The sequence below is a fragment of the Lagenorhynchus albirostris genome, chromosome 6 (assembly GCF_949774975.1).
Source record: "Lagenorhynchus albirostris chromosome 6, mLagAlb1.1, whole genome shotgun sequence".
NCBI classification, from domain to species: Eukaryota; Metazoa; Chordata; class Mammalia; order Artiodactyla; family Delphinidae; genus Lagenorhynchus; species Lagenorhynchus albirostris.
The window spans coordinates 516,543-539,009 of record NC_083100.1 but is presented as its reverse complement, the minus strand read 5'-3'; the positions used below and the strand labels follow the sequence as shown (position 1 = coordinate 539,009).

At 48.7% G+C, this 22,467-nt stretch overlaps 1 protein-coding gene across 6 annotated transcripts in view; it reads right to left on the bottom strand.

The window, feature by feature from the left end:
* Window positions 1-22,467, bottom strand: part of HDLBP (high density lipoprotein binding protein) — a 67,325-nt gene that overhangs the window by 26,006 nt on the left and 18,852 nt on the right. For 4 of the 6 annotated variants that reach the window (XR_009540988.1, XR_009540989.1, XM_060151610.1 and 1 more), the window contains exons 1-5: window positions 9,766-9,885; window positions 5,062-5,126; window positions 3,717-3,829; window positions 1,804-1,961; window positions 357-572 (exon numbers count right to left, since the gene is read on the bottom strand). Coding sequence is in view for 4 of the 6 variants with exons in the window: in XM_060151610.1 (XP_060007593.1) it covers window positions 357-572; window positions 1,804-1,961; window positions 3,717-3,792 (450 nt within the window). In the remaining 2 variants the exon portion in view is untranslated. Of the gene's footprint in view, window positions 1-356; window positions 573-1,803; window positions 1,962-3,716; window positions 3,830-5,061; window positions 5,127-9,765; window positions 9,886-22,467 lie in introns of those variants that run through there. The other 2 variants (XM_060151611.1, XM_060151612.1) reach the window with 1 other exon arrangement.

The following is a 22,467-nucleotide window of genomic DNA, read 5'->3' as shown; positions in this document are numbered from 1 at the left end:
TGTGTATTTAACAAGGCACGTACTCACTGACCCTCAGAGCCTGAAGTGGGAACTGCTGATCTACACATGCATGTCCTCACTCCACCAACTGGGCAAGCTCAGTTGCGTGTCTGAAGCTCTGGGACGCCCCTCTAACTTTCAGTTCATTCACCGCAAGAGCAGAAATGGGAGGTGCCCTAGTTCTATCACTGAGTTAGTGGTTTCACACTAAAAGTGCCAGGAGGCTCTGAATATTGCTGGCCTGCCTGCAAACTCTATGGCCCTGCCCACTGGTGGCAAGAGTCGGATCGGGTCTGAGCCGTGTCCGCAGTGCCTGGAGTGCCCCTTCTGGGGAGGACCGGCCGGGGAACACCCACCTGCGTCTGCAGTCTAGCAACAATGTCCTTCCGGGCTTTCATGACAGCATCCAGCTTCCCTGAAACCATGATGGACAGGCCCTGGTCTTTGGCAAGAGACAGCTCCAGGTGAGCGCCAGTCCTCTGCATGATCTCAAGGCAGATTTTTGCTTGTTCACCTTCTCCAAACTGGTTCATGTCCTTGTATTTCCTCTCCTCCAGGGGTACATGGAACACCTGCTCAGAAAAGGTCAAAAAGGTAAGGTTAAGAGACCAAGAAGAGAAGACAGGAGTGTCCAGAAACCGAACATACACAGTAAAGAACGTGAGTTTGTTCATTCACTAAGTATCACCCCTGCCTACTGCTCTAAGGCCCCAGAGGGCAGTTAAGAGACAAGTGGAAAGCACCTAAGGGCAGGAGACTGTGAAGAAGTCCTAGTGAAGAAGACACCCCCTGCCCTGCCACCAACCAAGTACAAATGAAGGCAAGGGGCATCACATAACAGTAATGAGCAAGGTCAGTGAAGGAAACAAACTGGGAGGGGAGAAGGACCTGGCTGGCTATGCTGGGAGGGGCCAGAGCAGAGGAGCGGGAAGGGAGGAGAGCTCCACAAAGGGGGCGGGGAGCATCTAGCACAGCAGGGGTCCACGAGGTAGGAGGGGGAGTGCTGGTCCCTCAGCCCACCCTGTGGGTGAGATGAGAAGACAACGGAGAGTGTGAAGGAGGACACATTCTGACTGAGGACTCGGGCTGAGCAGAGGCAAGGGTGGAAGCAGGGAACCAACAGGACTGTGGTTCAGGGCCTGAGCCACTATGTGGAACTTGGTGCATTTACAACATCAGGAGGCTGGGGGAACCAGACTACAGCCGGCGATGAGTCCTGGGCTTAGGGGGACTTCTCAGTGCGTGGGTGGTAGTCGACAACCATGACCCAACATCGACACACAGAGAGAGCACTGAGCCCGCCAACACCCCAGCTCCAGGGAGCAGAGACAGGCTAGCGGAGTCCCAAAAAATCAAGGGGAGAAAACTGATTCAAGACAGCGGGACAGCTGCTGACGCTGGTGACACGGAAGCCAAGGGCAGTTCCAGCAGCTGGAGCACAGACTGGACTGCAGTGGACTGAAAACATATGGGACCATCCATTCTGGGTGCTGGGGTACAGGGCAGCTGTGCTTCCCTAGAGCTCTGGGGGGTGGGGAGACCGACTTAATCCAAAGGCCTCCTCTCATGTCCAAAGCACTCTCACATCTGCATGTTCAAAAACCCTCCCGGGAATTCCCTGGCAGTCCAGTGGTTAGGGTCCCACACCTTCACCACCGAAGCCCTGGGTTTGATCCCCGGTCAGGCAACTAGGATCCAGAAAGCAGCGCGGCACAGCCGAAAGAAAACAAAAACAAAAACCTCCCATCAGACACCACTGCTTCCTACTTGGAGGGGCAGGTGAAAAAAGAATGGACTCTCTACCTGAGTGATGACGGAAGCCTTGATGGGCCGGATCTTGTTATTCCAGACGCCAGCAGGTTCCTGGGCATTTTCCAAGCAAGCTGCTTTCTCAGGGAGTGGGGGGAAGGCATCCTTGTAGGTTGGAGGGTCGCTCTCCTCCTCTGAATTTAAAGTGGCAACTGGACCGGCCAACATAGATTAAGAGGAAGCACACCACTTTCAGTGTTAGATGGAAAAACCACGAGGAGGGTTTCAACGTCAAAAAGAGAGAGCACTGACTGCTGACAGTTGACACTGACAACCCCCCACCTCTTCCCTCGGTCACAGGCAAGGGCCCCCGCCGCTCCGCAGGCCCAGCGCCCTCAAGTTCAGCCTGTCAACTGGAAGGGCCAGACTCTGATCCGGATGGCGCCCCTGCCCTACGCACAGCCTCCCCTGTGAGCCTCAGCTCAGACGCTGGATGCCCCACTGCTCCCCTAATGGGGTGAGCTCCTTGATGGAAGGCCTTGACACAGACTTTTCGGCCCTGAAGAGTCTTCCAATCCTGTATTCAAAAACAATCACGACCACGACAATGCCTGGCACATAGCCAGCTCTTAAATTTGCAGAACAAAATGCTGCTGCTGCCCAGCACTGCCAGCGAGAACCCCCCCCCCGAGGTAAATTGCAGCTGATTTCCCACTGTAATGTACCATGTTGAAAGCATCGCGGGACCTGCCATCTCTGCCCCCCACACTCCCAATGCAGGGAGCACAGGAGGAAATCAGGTCCCGGTGACCCCCTGCTCCACCCTCCACAGTGCCCCGACCGTTCACCACAGCTCCATGGAAGCAGGAGCGTGACTGTTTGGGTCACCCTAGGGTCCGGGGCTGAAAACAGTATTCGGCAATGGCAGGGCCCAATAAAAACTACTGTGAACAGAGGTGCACGCAGAGCAGAGGGATGACCCTTGGAATTCCGACTCCAGGGTCGCGACTCTAGCCATGCAGCCGTGCTATCCTGGATGCCAAGACAGACTCCGTGTGACGAGCTGTTCCAGTCTGCCAGTGCCCGCTCCCCTCACCTAAACACGGGGGCGCAGACCCCACAGGGCTGTTGGGTCGTGTGGAAGCCCCAGGCAGCAGGCACTGAGAACCCAAGCGAACGGCAGTGTCTAGGTCTCCACTGCTGAGAGACAAGCCACTGAAACGTGGCGAGTGTGACGGATGAAACGCACTTGTAATTTTAATTAATTTAAACTTAAGAACTGATATTCAATTTAGTTATCGGAAAACTTTAAAGAATGTTTGGAACGACAAAGGGTAGAACAAGCTACTCTTTCAGCTACAAATTTTATAAAATCTAACTACAGATGAAGGGCTTTGGATGGAAACAGCATTCAAGTCAAGTTGTCCTGCAGTCATACACACACATCAGACTCTGAAGGGAAAGACAAGACTGTGAAGTATGAGCTAGAGACGCCGAAGCGACCGTCCTGCAGATGCCGCAGCTCGTGTACTGTCCCTCCTGGGCAGCACTGGTCCCCACTGGGGCTGGCTGCCTGGGCCAGTGCAGCGCCCGAGTCCCACCTTCATCCTCACAGCTATCTCCCGACAGAGCTCTGGGATGCTTCCCATCCCAGAGTCCAGTTCAACACAACTGGGCAATAGCGATTTTGGAGAAGAATCCTAATAATCACAAAGGCCAAATTCACTGGCTTTCCAGAAAGTTGTCCACATTTTAAATCTTACTGTAGGCGATCCATCCACCACTCCTGGCCAATTTCACCCCTCACACGAGGGTAGTGCAAAACGGAGCACACAGCACTGGTGGGTCCTGGCCCACCGCACAAGCACAGGGCTGAAAGGCACCTCTGGAGAGGCCACAGGCTCTCATGAGGATTGGAAAGAGCCGTGTCTTACGGTCAACAAGAACAGTGGGGAAGGGGCCGTCACCTTTGATTTGTTGCGGAACCAGTCCACTTCGGTGTTCAGCAAAGCTCTCTTGGGTCAGAACGGCAACGGAGCTCATGGTTGATCTCAGGAGTCCACACGATCCGGGTGAGCCACTGAAGCAGGGGGGTGAGTCAGAGAGGCAAGTCCGGCACAGACAGCTCGCAGCTACCTGATCCGTTCAGCTGAGAGTTTAAGCCCAGGGTTCACTCTGCTTCACCAGCAAGCAACACCTTATCTTCCTCACTTACAACTGCTGACATAAGGTGATTCCCAAACTCTCACCAAGTGATGAAAAGGAGAAACTCAAGCGGGGGGGGGGGGGCACCCTGGAAAACCTCCCCCCCGTTGCCCATAACAGAGCAGATGTAGGCGCCAGCTGAGAGGTTCAGGACCAGGACGCCCAGGGGCCACCCCTCTCTCCACCCACGGGGCCCCAATGGAACCCAATACATGTCTGACCCAGCCCCAGACACAGATCAACATCTGGATGGTTCTACTAACAACTATCTCAGTTATTTGGTTAATCTGTTATCCTCATGCCTCCTAATGCTTATAAAATGTATCATTTGACAGTAGCTGCAAAGAGCCACTGAAGAGCAGCCTCCCTTGCTCTGTGGCGACAGTGTAACAGCAAGAGGTAGGAGGGGTAGCAGTCTAAGTGCCTCTGGCGTGCGGTGACTGGTTGTTCTCCCACGTCCGGTCTCCCAGGTGTGGGAGGGGACTTGCAGCAGGTGGGACCAGGCCCAAGGGCACACAGTTCCTCAGTTCAGGGTAGGAACCCCGCAGTCTGCCTCCGGACCCCACTCCTGAGTGGCCGCAGTGCTCAGCGAGACTCTGGCTCTCAAAGCCACAGCTCCCTTATTTGGAAAAGGGGCTCACTCAGCACTGGCTGCCTCTCTCCAGCTCCAGGTGAGCCCCATGCTACTGCAAAGAGGAAGAACCCACTCTCTTCACACAATTCTGCACCAAGTGTCTTCTTGTGCCACCGTGGCAAAAAAGTATAAGAGGGTCAAGTAATTTATTAAGAGTGAGTTTCTTCATCATTTTTACAACACAGTAAGACCCCTCCCCAAGTTCAAGAAAATTAAACTCTGTATTTCTAAAGAAAAGCAAGATACAAATTCAGATACCCCGAGCAAACGTAATTCACATTTAAGGAAAAAAGATTAAAAATAGATGGAAACCAGATGACACATCTACCTGAAGTATACACACTGCTCCGTGCTGGGAGGTTAGCTACAGTGATTCTCTCTGAAGAACCATTAGGAACTTAAGGATAAAACATAATGGAAGAAGGCACGCACACAGCCCAGGGCCAGGAAGCCTTGAGACAAGACACACTTACCAGCGAAACGGTCAGTAGCCAGAAGGTCCGTCCTGAGGCCGCCTCTGTCAGCCTGCCAGCTTTTTCTGGTGTGGGACAAGGGGAGAGGGAGCAAGGAGAAAACCAGAGAAAAGTTACTTATCTGCATCCTACAACCCAGATCTGTTCACCTCTCAACCAGAAAAGGTCAAAGTATTACTTACACTTTGGCTAATACCAATATTAGGCAAATTGCTTGGGGGGAAAAAATGGAAGGAACCCTTTCACTAGGCCATTAGCTTCTTCTTTTTTTTTAAATTAATTTATTATTTATTTTTGGTTGCATTGGGTCTCTGTTGCTGTGCGCGGGCTTCTCATTGCAGTGGCTTCTCTTGTGGAGCACGGGCTCTAGGCGCACGAGCTTGGTAGTTGTGGCTCGCGGGCTCTAGAGTGCAGGCTCACTGGTTGTGGCGCACGGGCTCGGTTCCTCCACAGCATGTGGGATCTTCCCGGACCAGAGCTCAAACCCGTGTCCCCTGCATTGGCAGGCGGACTCTTAACCACTGCGCCACCAAGGAAGCCCCTAGGCCATTAGCTTCAAACAAACATATTACGGTAAAACCTGAACCATCTGGAACTTCTAGAGGGCAACTTGCAACTTTTCCAGGGACCCAAGGGAATCCCGTAAGTGTATCCCTTTTACATGTAACCATTTTGAAGTAAAATTATCACAAAACTGATGTTTGTTCTGCTATGTGGCGAGTAATTTTTCCTGTATTCCTCTTATTAATCTATGCTGAGCCAGAAGAAAAAAGGTCTGCAACACTGTGTCATGATCTAGAACAGACTGTGGACCTTGGGGGCTCCAGAGCTTTTTAGGGTGACTGAGGGCTACTGTCTTTAAGAGTTCCCTGTGTATTTTGTAGTTACTTTGTTCTTCTTGCTGTTAGCCTATAAAAGTTCTTCGGTCCCTTCTAATCTACTGGGGATTTAGAGACCAGGCCATAAAATAGCAGGGCTGGAAAGGACCTTCAAAGGCCAGCTTGGAAGGACCAAGGAAAAGGGGTGGGTCACCTTGCCTTGGGGGACTTCAGGACAGTGAGGCTGCCAGGCAGGTTACCAGCCGCACCACGTGTGCTTGATGAGGGAGACATGATGACAGTGGTGAGGCATGGGCTAAAATGGGAGAATTCCCATCAGTAACAAGAATACTCTACCTCACTGGAGAGTAACACCCCCAAGTTCTTGCCCATAATACAAGCGTGGTTCAGGAGCTAGGAAGACGGTTCATGGCGGTCAGGGGTGCCTCAGTGGGGTCTCAAATGTCCCAGCTGGGGACATGAACCAGTGGTATAAAAAAAAAAAAATCTCTCAATGTAGGGGCTTGAGTCACATGGGGGAAGTACTATGAGCCAGAGGCCAGACCCGCTCTGGGGCCCCAGTCCCACCAAACACACAAAGGCACCTAAGACCCAAGTGGAGAAGGTGGAGACAAACTGACCGAGACTATTTTATTTAAGAGTTTGCCTCCAACGCATTCTAATCGCAAGTCTCAGTGACTAAGGCAAGGAAGAAAGAAACCCTTTCCATTCAGCCAGACTGTCAGAGTAGCACATCCACGCGTGGGTCCTGACGGGGTGGAAAAGGTGAGCCCGCCTCGGGGTTCCCAGTGTCCAGGGGGCCCACACTTAGCCCGTCTAGGAACAGGATGGCGGTGCTCCAGGTCAAAGCGCCAACGGGAAGCCAGGACCCAGGCATCTGCCCCGCTCTCCTGGCAACTCTTGACTGCTGACCTGCGACCTGAACAGCCTCCCACGCCAGGTGCCGACATCCCTTATCAAAACCCACTGACACCCACTCTCTAAGAAGCTGCATTCACCCACGTGACCACCATGACGCCCACACCATCTTCTCTGTGCTCCTAACTGACCAGTCCTCTTGCTTTCTTGGACAGGCAAGTCTTCAGTGCCCAGTGACAGCTACGAGGTAAGCCCGCGCAGTGCAGCCACTGTCCACATCCGCTCCAGCCACAGATTTCTGACGAGAAGCCCCCACCCTGCACCTGGCGTCACACACAAGAGGGGAGGAGCTCCTGAGGCTCCCTTCTGAGCCAGCTCCCACATGCAGCACGAGTCAGTTCCGGTGAGCCTTTCTACTGAGCCCCGCATTCCTCACTGGCTCAAGAAAGGGGCTTCAATGCAGCCCAACCGGCAGAGCCTCTAACGCCCCCATGTGTGCACAGGCCCTCAGGCAGCTAAGGGCAGAGGGTGGACCTACAGAAAACTCCAGGCTGGTTGGACAGGACACACTAGTCTCTAGTTTCCAGATTTCAAACGGCAGTTTGTCCCAGCTGGAATAAATGGATCACAGCGAGCCACAGGTGAACATCGAGGGTGTGATATGATCAAATTAGGGTGTTGCTTTTCTCATAAACTTCTCAAACTCCTGTCTCTAAAGAATCCATTTTAAAACCGATCTGCTGATCCATGTGTAAGTGCAGACCTGAGACCTACCTGAGGCGCTGGGGTAGATCTTATAAAAGGCCAGCACCAGTCCTCCTCCCGTGCCCCCAGCCCTACTGTCAACCTGCCGCCAGTTCAACAAAGCAGCACCTAAGAAACAGTCCCCCACAGCGCTACGCCCACCCCTCGGAGATCTTTCAACAACCTCACGCCCGTCCAGGCGTGTGTGCTCCCTACCCCGGCTTCCCTACTGGCCATCAGTCCCAGGAGACCTTACCCAGGTCTCCTCCTGAGGAGCAGAGACCAAACATTTGCTATCACAGCTCCTCCCTTAGTTGAATACAGCTGCTCAAATCAGGACCAAAAGGGACCTCAGCGACGACTCTCTCCCACTCTCTGAATAAGCCGGGGAACAGGAGCCACACAGCCTTCCCTGGGGGCCCAGGCTCTGCTGCTTCTCCATCACTGTGTAGCTGTCAGGACAGGTGGCTTGAGGTCGGGCCCAGATCTGCTCCTTCTTCCCCCTACTTGCCACAGAGAACAAGTCCATCTTTCCTACAAGACTCCTTCAGGTATGTGAAGGAGTACTTCAGGTACTCCTTCAGCCCATTCTCCAGCCCCCTTCAGTGATTCCCAAGATGCCCTAGTCCCTTCATCATTTTGGTTGCTCTCAACTACTTTCCGTGCAAGCATTCAGATCCACCCAATGCAAATCTCAAACTCTTCTCAACCTGGACTTTAAGTCTTGTTTCTCAGAGTATAAATACCCACAGTAAAAAAAACACATTTTAAAATACAACTATGTAAGAAAGAACTAGAACCAAAGGAAGGCGGCTAGACAGAAGCAAAGACTCTTCTCTCCTACTCGCCCCCTCCCCAGGGTGGGATGCAGCGGCTGGGGGGCACTCCCACAAGGATGGACGGTTATGCACCAGGGTGCCCAGGTGAAGTCACAGCATACGTGGCTTACATCTGAAGCTCGGTCCTAACAAATGTACAACAGATTAAATGAAGAATTTTACTTTTTTGCCTATAAACAAGGAAATATAAGTTGATTCCCTTGTAATGTTTTGCCAATTACATATTCAAAAGAGCAAGTCTTTTGCAAAGAGAACTCATGAGTAGTAGTCCAGGAAGAATTTTATCTCAGTCAACTAATGAGATCTCAGTGCTTTGTTTACCTACTAGACAGGACTGAGTATGCAGGGTATCAAAAAACCACCAGGAAACCCAGGACCTCTGTCCTCTTCTTCCAAAGTTGAAATTATTTACTTTTATCCCCACAGCAAGCTTGTAAGGAAAAAAAAAATTTCAAAGTCCTTCTCAAGACCCACAAACCAACTGAGAATACGAACATAAAATCCCGATGGCTGCGAGATCACAGAGCATAAATATAAGGCCACCCGCACAAAGTCTACACGGCTGGGCATTTGTGCGTTTCACCAAGTTCTGGAAGTCGGCACCCATCCTGCAGGAGGAACTTTCGCAGATGCCACCTCAGCAAGGCCCTCCCACAGGCCACGCGAGCCCGCGGGCGGGGAAAGGCTTAAAGGGGCAGCAACGCGCTGGGCCTCCCCGCCTTTCATCCAAATTCGGTACTTTTCCGTAATGCATTTTTCGTCCGTGGACCCTGGGGCACATCCAAGTTGCGCTCCAGCCCCGAGGAGGGCAGCAGGGCCCGGCCGACCACGCAGGCGGCAGCAAGTGGAGGTGAGGCCCGGCCTGCCCGGGCCCCGTGCCGCCGTCCCGTCCAGCCCCACCGCCAAGGATGCCCTGCGGGACAGGCCCCCGCCCCTGCCCCCTCCGGCCGGCCAAGCTGGGGGGAGGGGCGCCCCTGCCGGAGCAGGAGGGGGAGGGGGCAGGGCCCGGCCGCCAACGTCACCGACCTGGGCCCAGGTCGGCCCCCCCCACCTCAGCGGCGGGCGCGCGGAGGGAGCGGGACCCGGACTGGGGTTTGGGGGCTGCTCGGCGGGGCGGTGGGCAGCGCAGAGCCGGCGCCGCGGTACTCGGGAAAGTTTCTCACTCCTCCCGTGCCAGCGCCGCGGCCCATGCGCAGTGGTGACACGTAGCCGCCCCCCCACCCCCGACCGGTCAGGGGGGCGCCCGCGGGGGGAGGGTGGCTGTGCTGGCTGGGGGAGTATCGGCTTGGGGGCGCTGGGGCAAAAGGCGGCCCCGGCCCCCTCCCCCCGCCCGGGGCTCCACGTCGGCAGCCCGGCGCCCCAACTTCCCCGCGCCGCCCCCCGCCCGGCATCCCGGCCCGCGCCGCCCGCCCCGGCCTGCTCACCCCGCGGTGCACCCGTCCGTCCGTCCGTCGTCCGTCCGCTCGCCGCGGAAAAAGCCGGGACCTTCGCTCGCTCGCTCGCTCCCTCTAGGCTGGCTCCCTCCAGGCCGGCGCCCGGGCCCCCGCGGCTATATAGGGCGGCGGCTCCAATCCCGCCCGGACACGTCAGACCACGGCCGCCCCGCCCGCCGGCCAACGCCGCGCCCCCGCCCGCCCGCTGCTCCTACAGCACCTAACTCCCCGGGGGCTCGGGAGCCTTTTACTGGGGGGTGGGGGGTGTCGGGGAGTTGGGAAATCAGTCTCCACCTTCATAAAGCGAAGGCGGGAGGGACTGCAGCTCTAGCAGTGAGGTCCCCAATACCGCCTCCCCACCCCAAAAAGAAACAAGACACCTCGAGGTACAACACAAAGGAAATTAACTGCTGGCCCCAACCATCTACAACTTCCAATAGCTGGACAAGCTGGCCTAATAAACTCGCGTGGAAACATACCCCATGCCCCCAAAGTTCGGAGCACAGATTTCCACTGGCGCACTCGCCTGCGGTTCTGCACCTTGTGTCCTTCCCGTCTATAAAATATCCCTACTCTACTCCTTGGCTACCAGTTTAATTCCCTTAAAAATTGTAGACCCCTTTTTTAAGGACTCCACTCCTACAGCTGTGCCTCCAGCCTCACAGCCTAAACAAACAAGAGGAGCAGAACAGAGCCCCTGCCCTCAAGGGGCGTCCACCCTGGTGGGTGAGAATGGCTTGCAGACAAGCCAGGTCTGCATTCCTTGTGTAATATGTGACAAGGGCCTCGGTTTCCTTCTTTTTTTTTTTTTATAAGGGTACAGGCCTAGTGGAGGGATTTGCACCTCTGATGAAGCAGCCCATGAGTAGAATCCTACATGACATACAGAAGTGCACCACACACTGGGGACAAGGCATGAACCGGGGCGCTGGCAAGACTGGGAAGGCGAGGTCAGGGTAGAGAGGACCCCCAGGGACAGGTCAGCTCGCCTGCGGCCATGATACACGTGTTGCTCAGGATGATGGGAAGCTGGGCGGGGGGTGGGGGGGTAGTTGAGGGGGAGAAGGCAGGACCTGGGTATTCCTTTCAGTGGAACACTGTCAAAGTATGTACACATGGAGAGGGGGGCGGGGCAGGGCCACAGCAGTTGTTCAGTCTAAAGGTGACAATGGCTTTCCATTGTGGTTGGCAATGGCAGATGCACCAAGTGGACAGATTCCAACAGTAGCACCAGAAGTTTCTTATTAACTGGACACGGGGAATGACAGAAGTCAAGAACAGCAGGGAGACTAATGAGAAAAAATTAAAAAATAAACATTAAAAAAAAAGAACGGCAGGGAGGTTCCTGGCTGCCCTCACTGAGATGGAGAGACTGAAGGAAGCCTAGATTGGTAAGGGGAAGTGTGATGCAAAAACTCGGATATGCCATCTGACATGCCCACTGGATGGCCAAGTGGGGATGTCAAGTAGGCAACTGCATGTACAAGGTGAAGGCTGGGGAGAAGCCCATCACAGCTGACAGAATATGACAGCACTTCATGACATCACTGGGGGAAGAAACCATGGAGCTGAGGACACTGTCATCAAAGCTGTACCTTAAGTCACCAGGATGGTACCTGGGCAAGGTGGCACCTCCTTAGACTTGGAAGAATCTCTGTAAGCATCCCTTCCTATGTTATCACTGAAGTTTGGAGGTAGTCTTTCCATGCGGATTAACCAACCAGCAACTCCGACAAGTGCGTTTTGTTATTTTTTGTTTTTGAGGGCTCAGCACTACAGAGGGGTCTGAGAAGGGAGGAAGAAGGGAGGGATTCAGAAAAAGTAGGCAGGTCCACTGTCAAGGAACTTCCAAGGAAGCTAGGAAGTCACCACAGGAGAAGCTCACAGAGTACCTGGTGCACAGGATGCCTCGAAAGAGATGGTTAAAAACATATAATTAGGGCTTCCCTGGTGACACAGTGGTTAAGAATCCGTCTGCCAATGCAGCGGACACAGGTTCGAGCCCTGGTCCGGGAAGATCCCACATGCTGCGGAGCAACTAAGCCCGTGCGCCACAACTACTGAGCCCACGCACTGCAACTAGTGAAGCCCGCGCGCCTAGAGCCTGTGCTCCGCAACAAGAGAAGCCACCACAATGAGAAGCCGGCGCACCACAACAAAGACCCAACACAGCCAAAAATAAATTTTTTTAAAAACTGTAAAACAACAACAACATATAATTAACAAAAGATATGATAAAATCAAATGTTAAATTTGTGCTACAAACCATCTCAGGATGCTTTTGTGCTGATAGTTACAACCGGCTTTCCTTCCCAGCAAGCTTTACTACATTGAAACTAACAGTCTGCAGAGGCAAATTTTGAGATATCTGGGTCCAGCAATATTCACACAAAATAATATGCAAACCCCTTATGGCTGCCTCAAAAGGAGAACATCAGTATGTAACATTTGGGTTTTCAGTGTTCAAGGGGACAGGGGAGAAGCTTTGGGGCTCCTCAAGGTAAAAGGTTAGAATAGATATATCCCCCTACACACACTTAAAGCCACGATCCCCCCAAAAACTAACCCTCAACAGAAGGTAGGTTCTGGCCCACTAGCATAGAGAGACTACAGGACGTTTCCCCACTGGCCAGTGCTGGGAGATGGAAACCCCTCTCGAGCACTAGCAACCATGCACTAGTTTAATTAAGGTTCAATAAAGGTTTAGGGCTCTAATTCCTACAGCCCCATTTGTCCAAGGCCTAGCCCAAACCTAGAAATTAACAAAACAGAAAGCAACCCCACCTGGGAGGGAATGAACCTCACACCAGGCTGCAAAGGACACCCACAGATCTACCAACACTGTAGAGAAGCTTAAAGTCCAAAGTTCAAAAACTAAGACTGAAAGACGATTAGACTTAAGAACTCCAGGTTACAGAACTATCAGAGGCTATTAAAAAAAAATTTAAAGCGACTAGAAACATAAGACATAAAGTTTACAATTAAAAAAAAATCAAGAGATGGAACAAATTAAAGAGGTTAAGAACCTCAGATACAAGGATGAGGAAGTCCAACACATGTCTAATAGGCAGTCCACAGGAGGCAAATACAAAGAATAGAGAAGAGGGACTTCCCTGGTGGTCCAGTGGCTAAGACTCCATGCTCCCAATGCAGTGGGCCTGGGTTTGATCCCTGGTTAGGGAACTAGATCCCGCACGCATGCCACAACTAAGAGTTCGCATGCCGCAACTAAAAGATCCCGCGTACTGCAACTAAGACCCAGCACAGCCAAACAAATAAATATTAAAAAGAAAAAAAAAGAACAGAGAAGAAATATTGGAAAAATAATGGAGAAAATTTTAGAATGTAAAGATATTACATTTCCCTCCCCTCCTAAAAAGAGACAGAACAGGTGGCCAGGTGGATAATTTAATCTCCGTTTTGGTGTAGAACAGTGAAACCTCAAAAACGACCAAGACAAGAGCAGACCTTAAAAGCAACTAGAGAGAAAAGACAGGTTACCTATAAAGGAATACCACGAGACTGAGGGCAGACCATGTCACAGCACAATGCCTACCAGAGGACAATGAAATAACACCTATAAATTACGCTGAAGAAAGTTAACTGTCAACTTAGAATTCTTTATCTTAAAAAAAAATACATTTATTTATTTATTTTTGGCTGCATCGGGTCTTCGTTGATGTGCGCGGGCTTTCTTCAGTTGCGGCGAGCAGGGGCTACTCTTCGTTACAGTGCACAAGCTCCTCATTGCAGTGGCTTCTCTTGTTGCAGAGCACAGGCTCTAGGCACACAGGCTTCAGTAGTTGTGGCACGCGGGCTTAGTTGCTCCGCGGCATGTGGGATCTTCCCAGACTTGGGCTGGAACACATGTCCCCTGCATTGGCAGGCGGATTCTTAACCAATGCACCACCTGGTAAGCCCTAGAATTCTTTATCTTATTTAATATAATATACATTATTACTTATTCATTATGTTATTTTGTATTACTTTTTTTTTTTTTTTTTTTTTTTTGCGGTACGTGGGCCTCTCACTGTTGTGGCCTCTCCCGTTGTGGAGCACAGGCTCCGGACGCACAGGCTCAGCAGCCATGGCTCACAGGCCTAGCCGCTCCGCAGCATGTGGGATCTTCCCGGACCGGAGCACGAACCCGTGTCCCCTGCATCGGCAGGCGGACTCTCAACCACTGCGCCACCAGGGAAGCCCTGTATTATTAATTATTAAATAAAAGAGAAAAAAAGAAAATAGGAAGCAAGAGAAGTAAAAGAGAAGCAATTTAAAAGGCAAATAAAGCACAAAATACAATGGAAGAAATGAATCCCAATGTGGCGATAATCTAATGTTAATACACTAACTAGCCAGTTACAAAATCCAGCTATAAGCTATTTAAGAATCCCAAACCATGAGGACATAGACATTGAAAGTAAAGGGATAGAAAAAGTACTCCAGACAACTACTAACCAAATTAAAGCTGGGCTATCTATATTATTTTCCGATAAAATAGACTGCAGGATAAGAAGCATTGCTAAGAACAAAGAAGGTCAAGAATAAAAAATTCAGTCAAAAAAAAAAAAAAAATTCAGTCAACTCTGATCATGTATGTACAGTATCTAATAATGTTGCCACAAAATGTATAAATAAAAACTGAAGGTTACTAGAAATTGATATAGCCAAGATTACAGGGCAAGACTGACTCAACTCTTGGTAACATAGATTACGGAGATTAAAAATGCACAGAATATTAAAGTAATGCAATTAAAACCTACTTTATTGGACTTATATAATCCTTTGCCCAATGATTAGAAAGCACATTCTTTTCAAGTATACATTGAACTTTTACAAAAATTGGTCAGGAGCTAAGGCCCCCCCCCAATTTTTTCCCAACAAATGACAAAAAATTAATAAACATTCTGTGATCATAACACAATTAATTAGAAGTCAAGTTAAAATTTAAAAAATCCTGGAAAGTTTAAAACTTGCTCCTAAATAACTCATGGGTCAAAGAAGAAATCTGAAAATATTTAGAATAAAGCAGTTATATATCCAAACTTGTAGAATGAAGCCAGAGTGTTACTTGAGACAAATCTATAATCTTAGTCATCATATTAGTGAAGAGGAAAATGTAAAAATTAGCTAGTCACCCCCTTCTAAAATTAGAAAAGCCACAGAATAAAACTAAAGAAAATAGAAATAAAGATAAGAAATCAATGAAGTAAAAGACATATACCACAGAAAATAAACTGAGCTAAATCTAAAAAGACTAGTTAGATCTCTGGCAGAAATGACCAATAAAAAAAGAGAATAGGTAAAAATAGGCAATACTAAGAATTCAAAGTGGGTCAAAAACTATAACTAAAATAGAGGCTTTGAAACATCATACAAGAATTCTACTGAGAAAAGTATTATCAAAAACTTAGATGAAATAGGCAATTTCTAGAAAAGTAAGTTACCCAAACTGAGTCTGTTAGAAATGGAAAGTTTAAATAACCAACACTCTCCAATATTTGAAGAAACAAATATAAAAATCACAACAAAAAGGCAGGCCCAGATGGTTTTGTAAGGAAGCCCCAAGAGACTGTCTTCCCAACTCACTTAAAGCCAGGGAAATTTAATACCTCCCAGACAAGGGTAGCAGGGGAAAAGAATATGTGAATTTCATCTAGGTACTTAAAAGCAAAAGCCTAAAATAATCTAGCAAACTGATCCAGAGATGTAAAAACAAATACATAATATATAATGATAAAGTCAAGTTTAATCCAGTTATGCAAGGTGGTACAATATCAGAAAAATAAAGTAATTCACCACATTATTAGCGCTGGAACAAGAAGATCTGATCATCTCAAAAACATTCAAATGAAGAACATGATATAGATTACCCATTCCTGATAAAACAGGAATACAAGGACACATTCCCTAACTCCATGATGGGCACCTACCAAGAGTCCTCATTAGAAGCATTCATATTGGGATCATGAGGAAGGCTGGTTGCACTGAGCATTTTCTATTCAAACCTACACTAGAGATTCTAACCAGGGCAGTAAGGCAGGAAAATGGAACGTATGAGGATTGGAAACAAAACTGCCAGCGTGGGCTTCCCTGGTGGCGTAGTGGTTGAGAGTCCGTCTGCCGATGCAGGGGACACGGGTTCGTGCCCCGGTTCGGGAGGATCCCACATGCCGCGAAGCGGCTGGGCCCGTGAGCCATGGCCGCTGAGCCTGCGCGTGTGCTCCGCAACGGGTGAGGCCACAGCAGTGAGAGGCCCGCGTACTGCAAACAAACAAACAAACAAACCGCCAGCGTTCACAGACAATATAACTGTCCAAGTACAAGATCCAGGAGAACCTATAAATGCACTATTAGAACTAACTAAAGAGTTCGTAGGTTTTTTGGAAACAAGACCAGAACGCAAAATCAATTATGTTCCAGAACACCAGCAACTATTAGAAATAAATTAATGGGAAAGTAGAATTTATGGAGAGTATTGTAAAAACCTTTGTCAAAATACAGGAAAGACCAAAATAAGTGGAGAAATGCCACGTTCACCTATATAGGAAGACTTAATCATACAGAGTGCAATTCTCTTAGACTAGAAATCCAATGCAAATGCAACTTAAATCCCAAGAGAGGCATGCACATGTGTGTATAATTTTATAACCAGATTTTATACAATTTTCATTTATACAATATTTCTATATACATCTATACAAAATATTTAATTTATATGTATACAACAACTTTTATACAGAAGATCAAGGGCCACAGACAACGCTGAGGAAAACAAGGTGGGGAGGATGTGCCCTCCCCAATCCAAGATTTTCAGCTGCAGTAATTCAGGCAGTGTGTGCTTGTGCAGGAGCAGGTGAGAAAGCCCAGATGTGGACATAACAGACAGACTCATTAGAGGTGACCTCCTGCATGGACTACACAATCAATGCCTCCGGGAAAACTGATTATTTACATAAGAAAAACCTAAGTCCTTACCTCACACCACTCACAAGGCCAGTTAAGGCTTGAGATGCAAATACTGTGAGCGAACCCCCTCACTTCTAGATATATGCTACAGGAGCATATACAAGAACCACATCACAGCCAACAACTGTAAACAATCTGTCAATGAACATGGACAGACAAACTGAGGTGTGTAACCTAGGCTACTTACCCTCTGTGCTTTACCTACCTACCTGACAGGAACCCCTCCAAGCAGGGTCACGTTGATGGGGGTCAGGGGGCATCGCTGGGGCTGTGGGAGTGCTCAGGTCTGATACTCCCTCGGCAGTCCTGCCACCCTGTGGGAGACTGGTGCTAAGGGCGGGGGTGTGGAGCACAGTTTGCTCTCCCACACTGTGTGGTGCTCAGGTTTGGGCAAAGAGTATGCCTTCATCCTTTTTTTTTTTTTTTGCGGTACGCGGGCCTCTCACCGTTGTGACCTCTCCCGTTGCGGAGCACAGGCTCCGGACGCGCAGGCTCAGCGGCCGTGGCTTACGGGCCCAGCCGCTCCGCGGACCGGGGACACAAGCCTGCGTCCCCTGCATCAGCAGGCGGACTCTCAACCACTGCGCCACCAGGGAAGCCCCTTCATCCTTCTTGATAGCTGAAATATACTAGTAAACTCCTTCTGTGATTAAGCTTATTTATATGTAGCTATAAATATAAACTGTAGTGTCGACCCACGTTGACTGGTAGTGCATTCGAATACTGAACACCTAAAAACTAGGTTCCTTTCTTTGGCTCAGAGATAGTGTTTATTACCATATGTATGTTCAACTCAGCAGCTTTGTTCCCCCCAAATATAGTAGTACAAGTTCAGACGAGAGCGAAACAAATACCTGTGGTCCATGTTTTCCTTTACCTGGCTTGATTCTTTCTCCACTAATTCTATCAGCGTCACTTCTTTTCAGGAAGTGACAGAAAGGGTAACTTAGAATTTTCTTCAATGACATGTATGTCTCCATAACGTGAAAATAGGTAACAACTAAGTTTTAGCTAAGTCATGACAGGTGTCTCTAGTGCGAAGAGACTGTGTAATTAACACCACACCTGTCGTCAGGACACCTACGTTCAGAATCTTGCCAGATACTACTTGGGTCACCCTGGCTGGTTGCTTATGCTCTGACTTTCTACGTTTCCCACCTCTATCAACTTCTGAGGGCTTTGTAAATTGTTAAAAAGATCAAGGAAGATAGTCTGCTCTACAGTAGGTATCCCACTGTTTGGGGATATTAGTGTTTAATTCCACTAAATGAACAACACATCACCACGTTCCACTAAATGAATACTCTAGCACGTTAATTTTACAAATACTGAAATAATCAGCAATATCTTTCCACAGATGGGTAAAGAATAATATTTATTTAGAGCCTAAATCAAGAACAAGTGTCAGATAAATACACCTTGTAACTCTTTTTAAAAAGCAGATGGGACAAAGGTTAGGTTCAAAAGAGTAAGTGAATGGATTTCCACAGAAATGAAATGAAACCACTCTATAGAGCCATGCTGGCCAATACGTCCTGGCGATGTGTGTCTATGGACACTCGAGACCTGGCTAGTTAGAACTGATATAGACCGTAAGGCTAAAATACACACGGGTTTTGAAGGCTTAGTACAACAAACACAATGTAAAACATCTTATTAATGATTTTATGTTGATTACATGTGGAAGTGATAACATCTTGGATTACGTTAAACAATATATTATCAAACTTAAATTTCACTTGTTTCTTTTTACATTTTAAAGATGGAAACCAGAAAATTTTTAATTATACATGAAGCTCTTATTGAACAGCAGTGCTATAGTCGGTTTTCCAAATCAAGGCAGAAAGGAATGTAACCTGACAAAAAGTTTTTATTAATAAACTTTATAAAACAGTCTTAAAGGAAGAAAATCTCAAGTCATTTTTTTTTTTTTTTGTGGTACGCGGGCCTCTCACTGCTGTGGCCTCTCCCGTTGCGGAGCACAGGCTCCGGACGCGCAGGCTCAGCGGCCATGGCTCACGGGCCCAGCCGCTCCGCGGCATATGGGATCTTCCCAGACCGGGGCATGAACCCGTGTCCCCTGCATCGGCAGGCGGACTCTCAACCACTGCGCCACCAGGGAAGCCCTCAAGTCATTTTTTACAAATCTCCTGTTTATAATGAATAAATTTAGAGTAGGGGAAAAAATACAAAATGGGTACTTGTCTTAGTCACGAAAGTAAGTATCTCCTCTACCACAAACACCCAGGGGCACATGGTAGAGGGTATAGTCTCAAAGATCTGAGAAAGAAGTGGCCAAGTGTAGTTTACAGTATTTCCAAGCACTCTAACAACCCATTAAAAAAAAAAACGGCAAAAGATACAAAAATCTTCCATGCAAATGCAGGAAACATTTAATTTGTACAAAAAAAAATAGATTTGAAGGTAGGATGAGACTCTTTCACCTCTCAAATTGGCAAAAATAAAGTATGAGGACAGAAACGGTGTGAGCATACTGGTGTGGCTGGAAGAAGAATAATTGAGTGACCTTTCTGAGGAGCAATCTGATTACACGTTGTAATTTAAAATACAAATTTTGGGCTTCCCTGGTGGCGCAGTGGTTAAGAATCTGCCTGCCAGTGCAGGGGACACAGGTTCGATCCCTGGTCCGGGAAGATCCCACATACCGCGGAGCAACTAAGCCTGTGCACCACAACTACTGAGCCTGTGCCCTACAGCTCGCGAACCACAACTACTGAAGCCCGCGAGCCACAGCTACTGAAGCCCGCGAGCCACAGCTACTGAAGCCCGCGAGCCACAGCTACTGAAGCCCGCTCGCCTAGAGCCCGTGCTCTGCAATGAGAGGCCACCGCAATGAGAAGCCCACGCACCCCAATGAAGAGTAGCCCCAGCTCAATGCCAACGAGAGAAAGCCCGTGCAGCAACTAAGACCCAACGCAGCCAAAAATAAATTAATTAATTAAAAATAAGGAAATAAAAGTGAAGAGAAATGTTCCTGTGAACACTAAGTTTACCACATTGAAATTCTCAACAAAGCCAGTTTGCTTTAAAAAAAAATGTCAGGTGAAAAAAAATCTTAAAACCCTCAAGGAATCCTGTGTTCTAACTGCTTTATTAAGTGTCTTAAATTCTTGATCTGATAGTGAATGTCCTAGATGACGTATTATATGAGCTTGGTTTATGCAAGAAGAGATTACGTAGGATACAGTCAGCAGACACTCAAGTACACACAGCCCTGCATCAAATGATTGGTGAATGAGCAAACGTCCCCAACTACACCACATACCCAGTATCCGTGTCAATAAAGGGGCAGCTCTATGTTATACCAATACGTAACCCGTGGTGTTAGAGAAACACGTTTGTCTATGCAAAAATAACTCTGGAAGGACACTCAGGCCACTGAGGACACAGAGTTCTGTGAAGAGGAGAAAGAACAGGAGCACAGAGTCGGGTACTGAGAAGTGTCAGGGCCACAGGGTGAAGGACGGGGGCTGCACTTACTGACTCGAAAAGTCAGCAATTTTACTGTTAAGTTGGTAGGTGAGCACACATAAAAGCATATATTTCATATACCACTTACCAAAAAAAGTGTGTTTTAACAGGTACAGAAATTATGGATGGACATATGCTAAGTGTTCACAAGAGTGTATATGGGGAGTGAGGGGGGGAGAAGCTGTATTATATGACGTGCCTCACTTTTTCAAGAAAGATACTTCCACTTGGAGGGAAACAAAGGTGCTATTACGTGGCACTAGCTACTATAAATGAGTGGAAGCCTGAGTCACAAGGATTTTCTTTTCTGTTTTATTAGACCATGTTACCAGCAAGAAGTCTGAAGTGAGCTTTTTTGTGGTGAATTTCTTTGTGGAGGATGAGGCTTTCCGTTAACCCATTAAAGCCCTTGGGAATCGGAAGGCACCTGCGAGCTGTCTCTAAGTGTCTGGAGGGCAGCACAGAAGGCCAATCTCTGCCAGCAGCTAACAGCACAACTAGGAACGAGTACAGACACCTTTCACCTCAGCACAAAGACAAAGGTCCCCAAGGGAGCACACCTCGCTGAATCTGCGCCCTGGAAACCTAGGCAGAGCACTTCCCACCCGGTGACGTGCTCCCCACTAGGTGACCATCTGGATTAGATGACTCCTTAGGTCTCCGCCTCGACACGTCTTTGTGTCCTTAAAGAAACCAACCACTGCTTCTAGGGAAGTGCATCGTGAGGTCTCTGAACACCATGCTTCAGAGCAGCGCCTCCACACACAGGCTTGGAGGCCCACCCTCCTGCCTCAACCTGGAGGGCGTTTCTGGGAAGAGAAGGACGGGATGGAACGGCCACGGAGGAGGGCTCTGGCTGGCTCTCCCCCTCAGTCCTACAATTAAACTACAAGAAACAAAATAATTCCAAGTTTGACCTAGGGCAATATACTTGAAGGTGTTTTTTCTTCCTACAATTTACACAGAAAAGTTCCACGAGCTAGAATGAGCTTTTAGCTCGTGTTTATAAAAAACTTTGCAATGGATACAAAGCTAGCTAAAGCTATGGGTGGATACTTAAGAATTAGAACAAGTCCTGTCCAAATAGAAATGAAATGCTTTCCTACAAAGGAAGAAACAAACATCAGAAACATCAAGTCTTCGGACTTTCTCCTCTGCAGGGTGTTAAGCCTCCGTGGGCACTCAAGTGCCGTCTGCCTGGTGACACTGGGCACATCACACATCTTCAACTGACCTATTTCCTCATTTGTCAGACGAGGAGATGGGATTCCATCATCTCTTCCAGTATTACCTTTCTGAGTCTCCCAATTTAAATCCCTTTAAATCCCTCACTTTGGGATTTAAAGACTTCCTAGAAACGCTTAATGATACAGCTGTCCCCAACCCCTCAAAGAACTAATTCAACATAAAGGCACAGTAATACAAAGTACAATGTACAGGGACTTCCCTGGTGGTCCAGTGGTTAAGTCTCCATGCCCCCAATGCAGGGGGGCCGGGTTTGATCCCTGGTCAGGGAACTTGATCCTACATGCATGCCTCAACTAAGAGTTCACACGCCACAACTAAAGATCCCACACACCACAATGAAGATTCCGCACGCGACAAGGAAGATCCCCCGAGTGCCACAACTAAGACCCGGCACAGCCAAATAAATAAATAAATAAATTTAAAAATTTAAGCATTAAACAAAAACGAAACAAAATACAAGGTACGGACCAAAGCAGAGATATTTAATCTCTGTCCTGAGTCAAACACCTGAGATCCAGGACTCAGGGTAGACCACCATGCTGTAAGAGCATCTGGGGTGCAGGACCTTAGAGGTTTCATCTGTCAACAGAGAACGCTGGACAGGGCACGAAAAAACTGTTAACCCTCCTACTAGAAAACCGGTAACAACCAAAGAGGGGAGGAAGAGAAAGACAACCTCTCTCTGGCTCCACAGGGAGCCAAGGATGGGAAGCAGGTGGGCAGCAGGGCCCTCATCAGCATGGTGGTGCCAGACTAAGGTGAACGCACAGAGGCCAACTCCAAGCAGACACGAAGCACCCTCTTGGGATGAACTCTAGCTACTGTGTGAAGAAAGAATTGTGGAAATGCAAGAGCAGAAAAACTGAGAAATAAAAAGCTGATGAAGTCTGGAAGTAACCACAAATTCCCTAAGGAGGAGACTGACTGGATAAACCATGCTATGTCCATGCAACAAAATAACAGGCGGCCTAGGAGGCATGCATG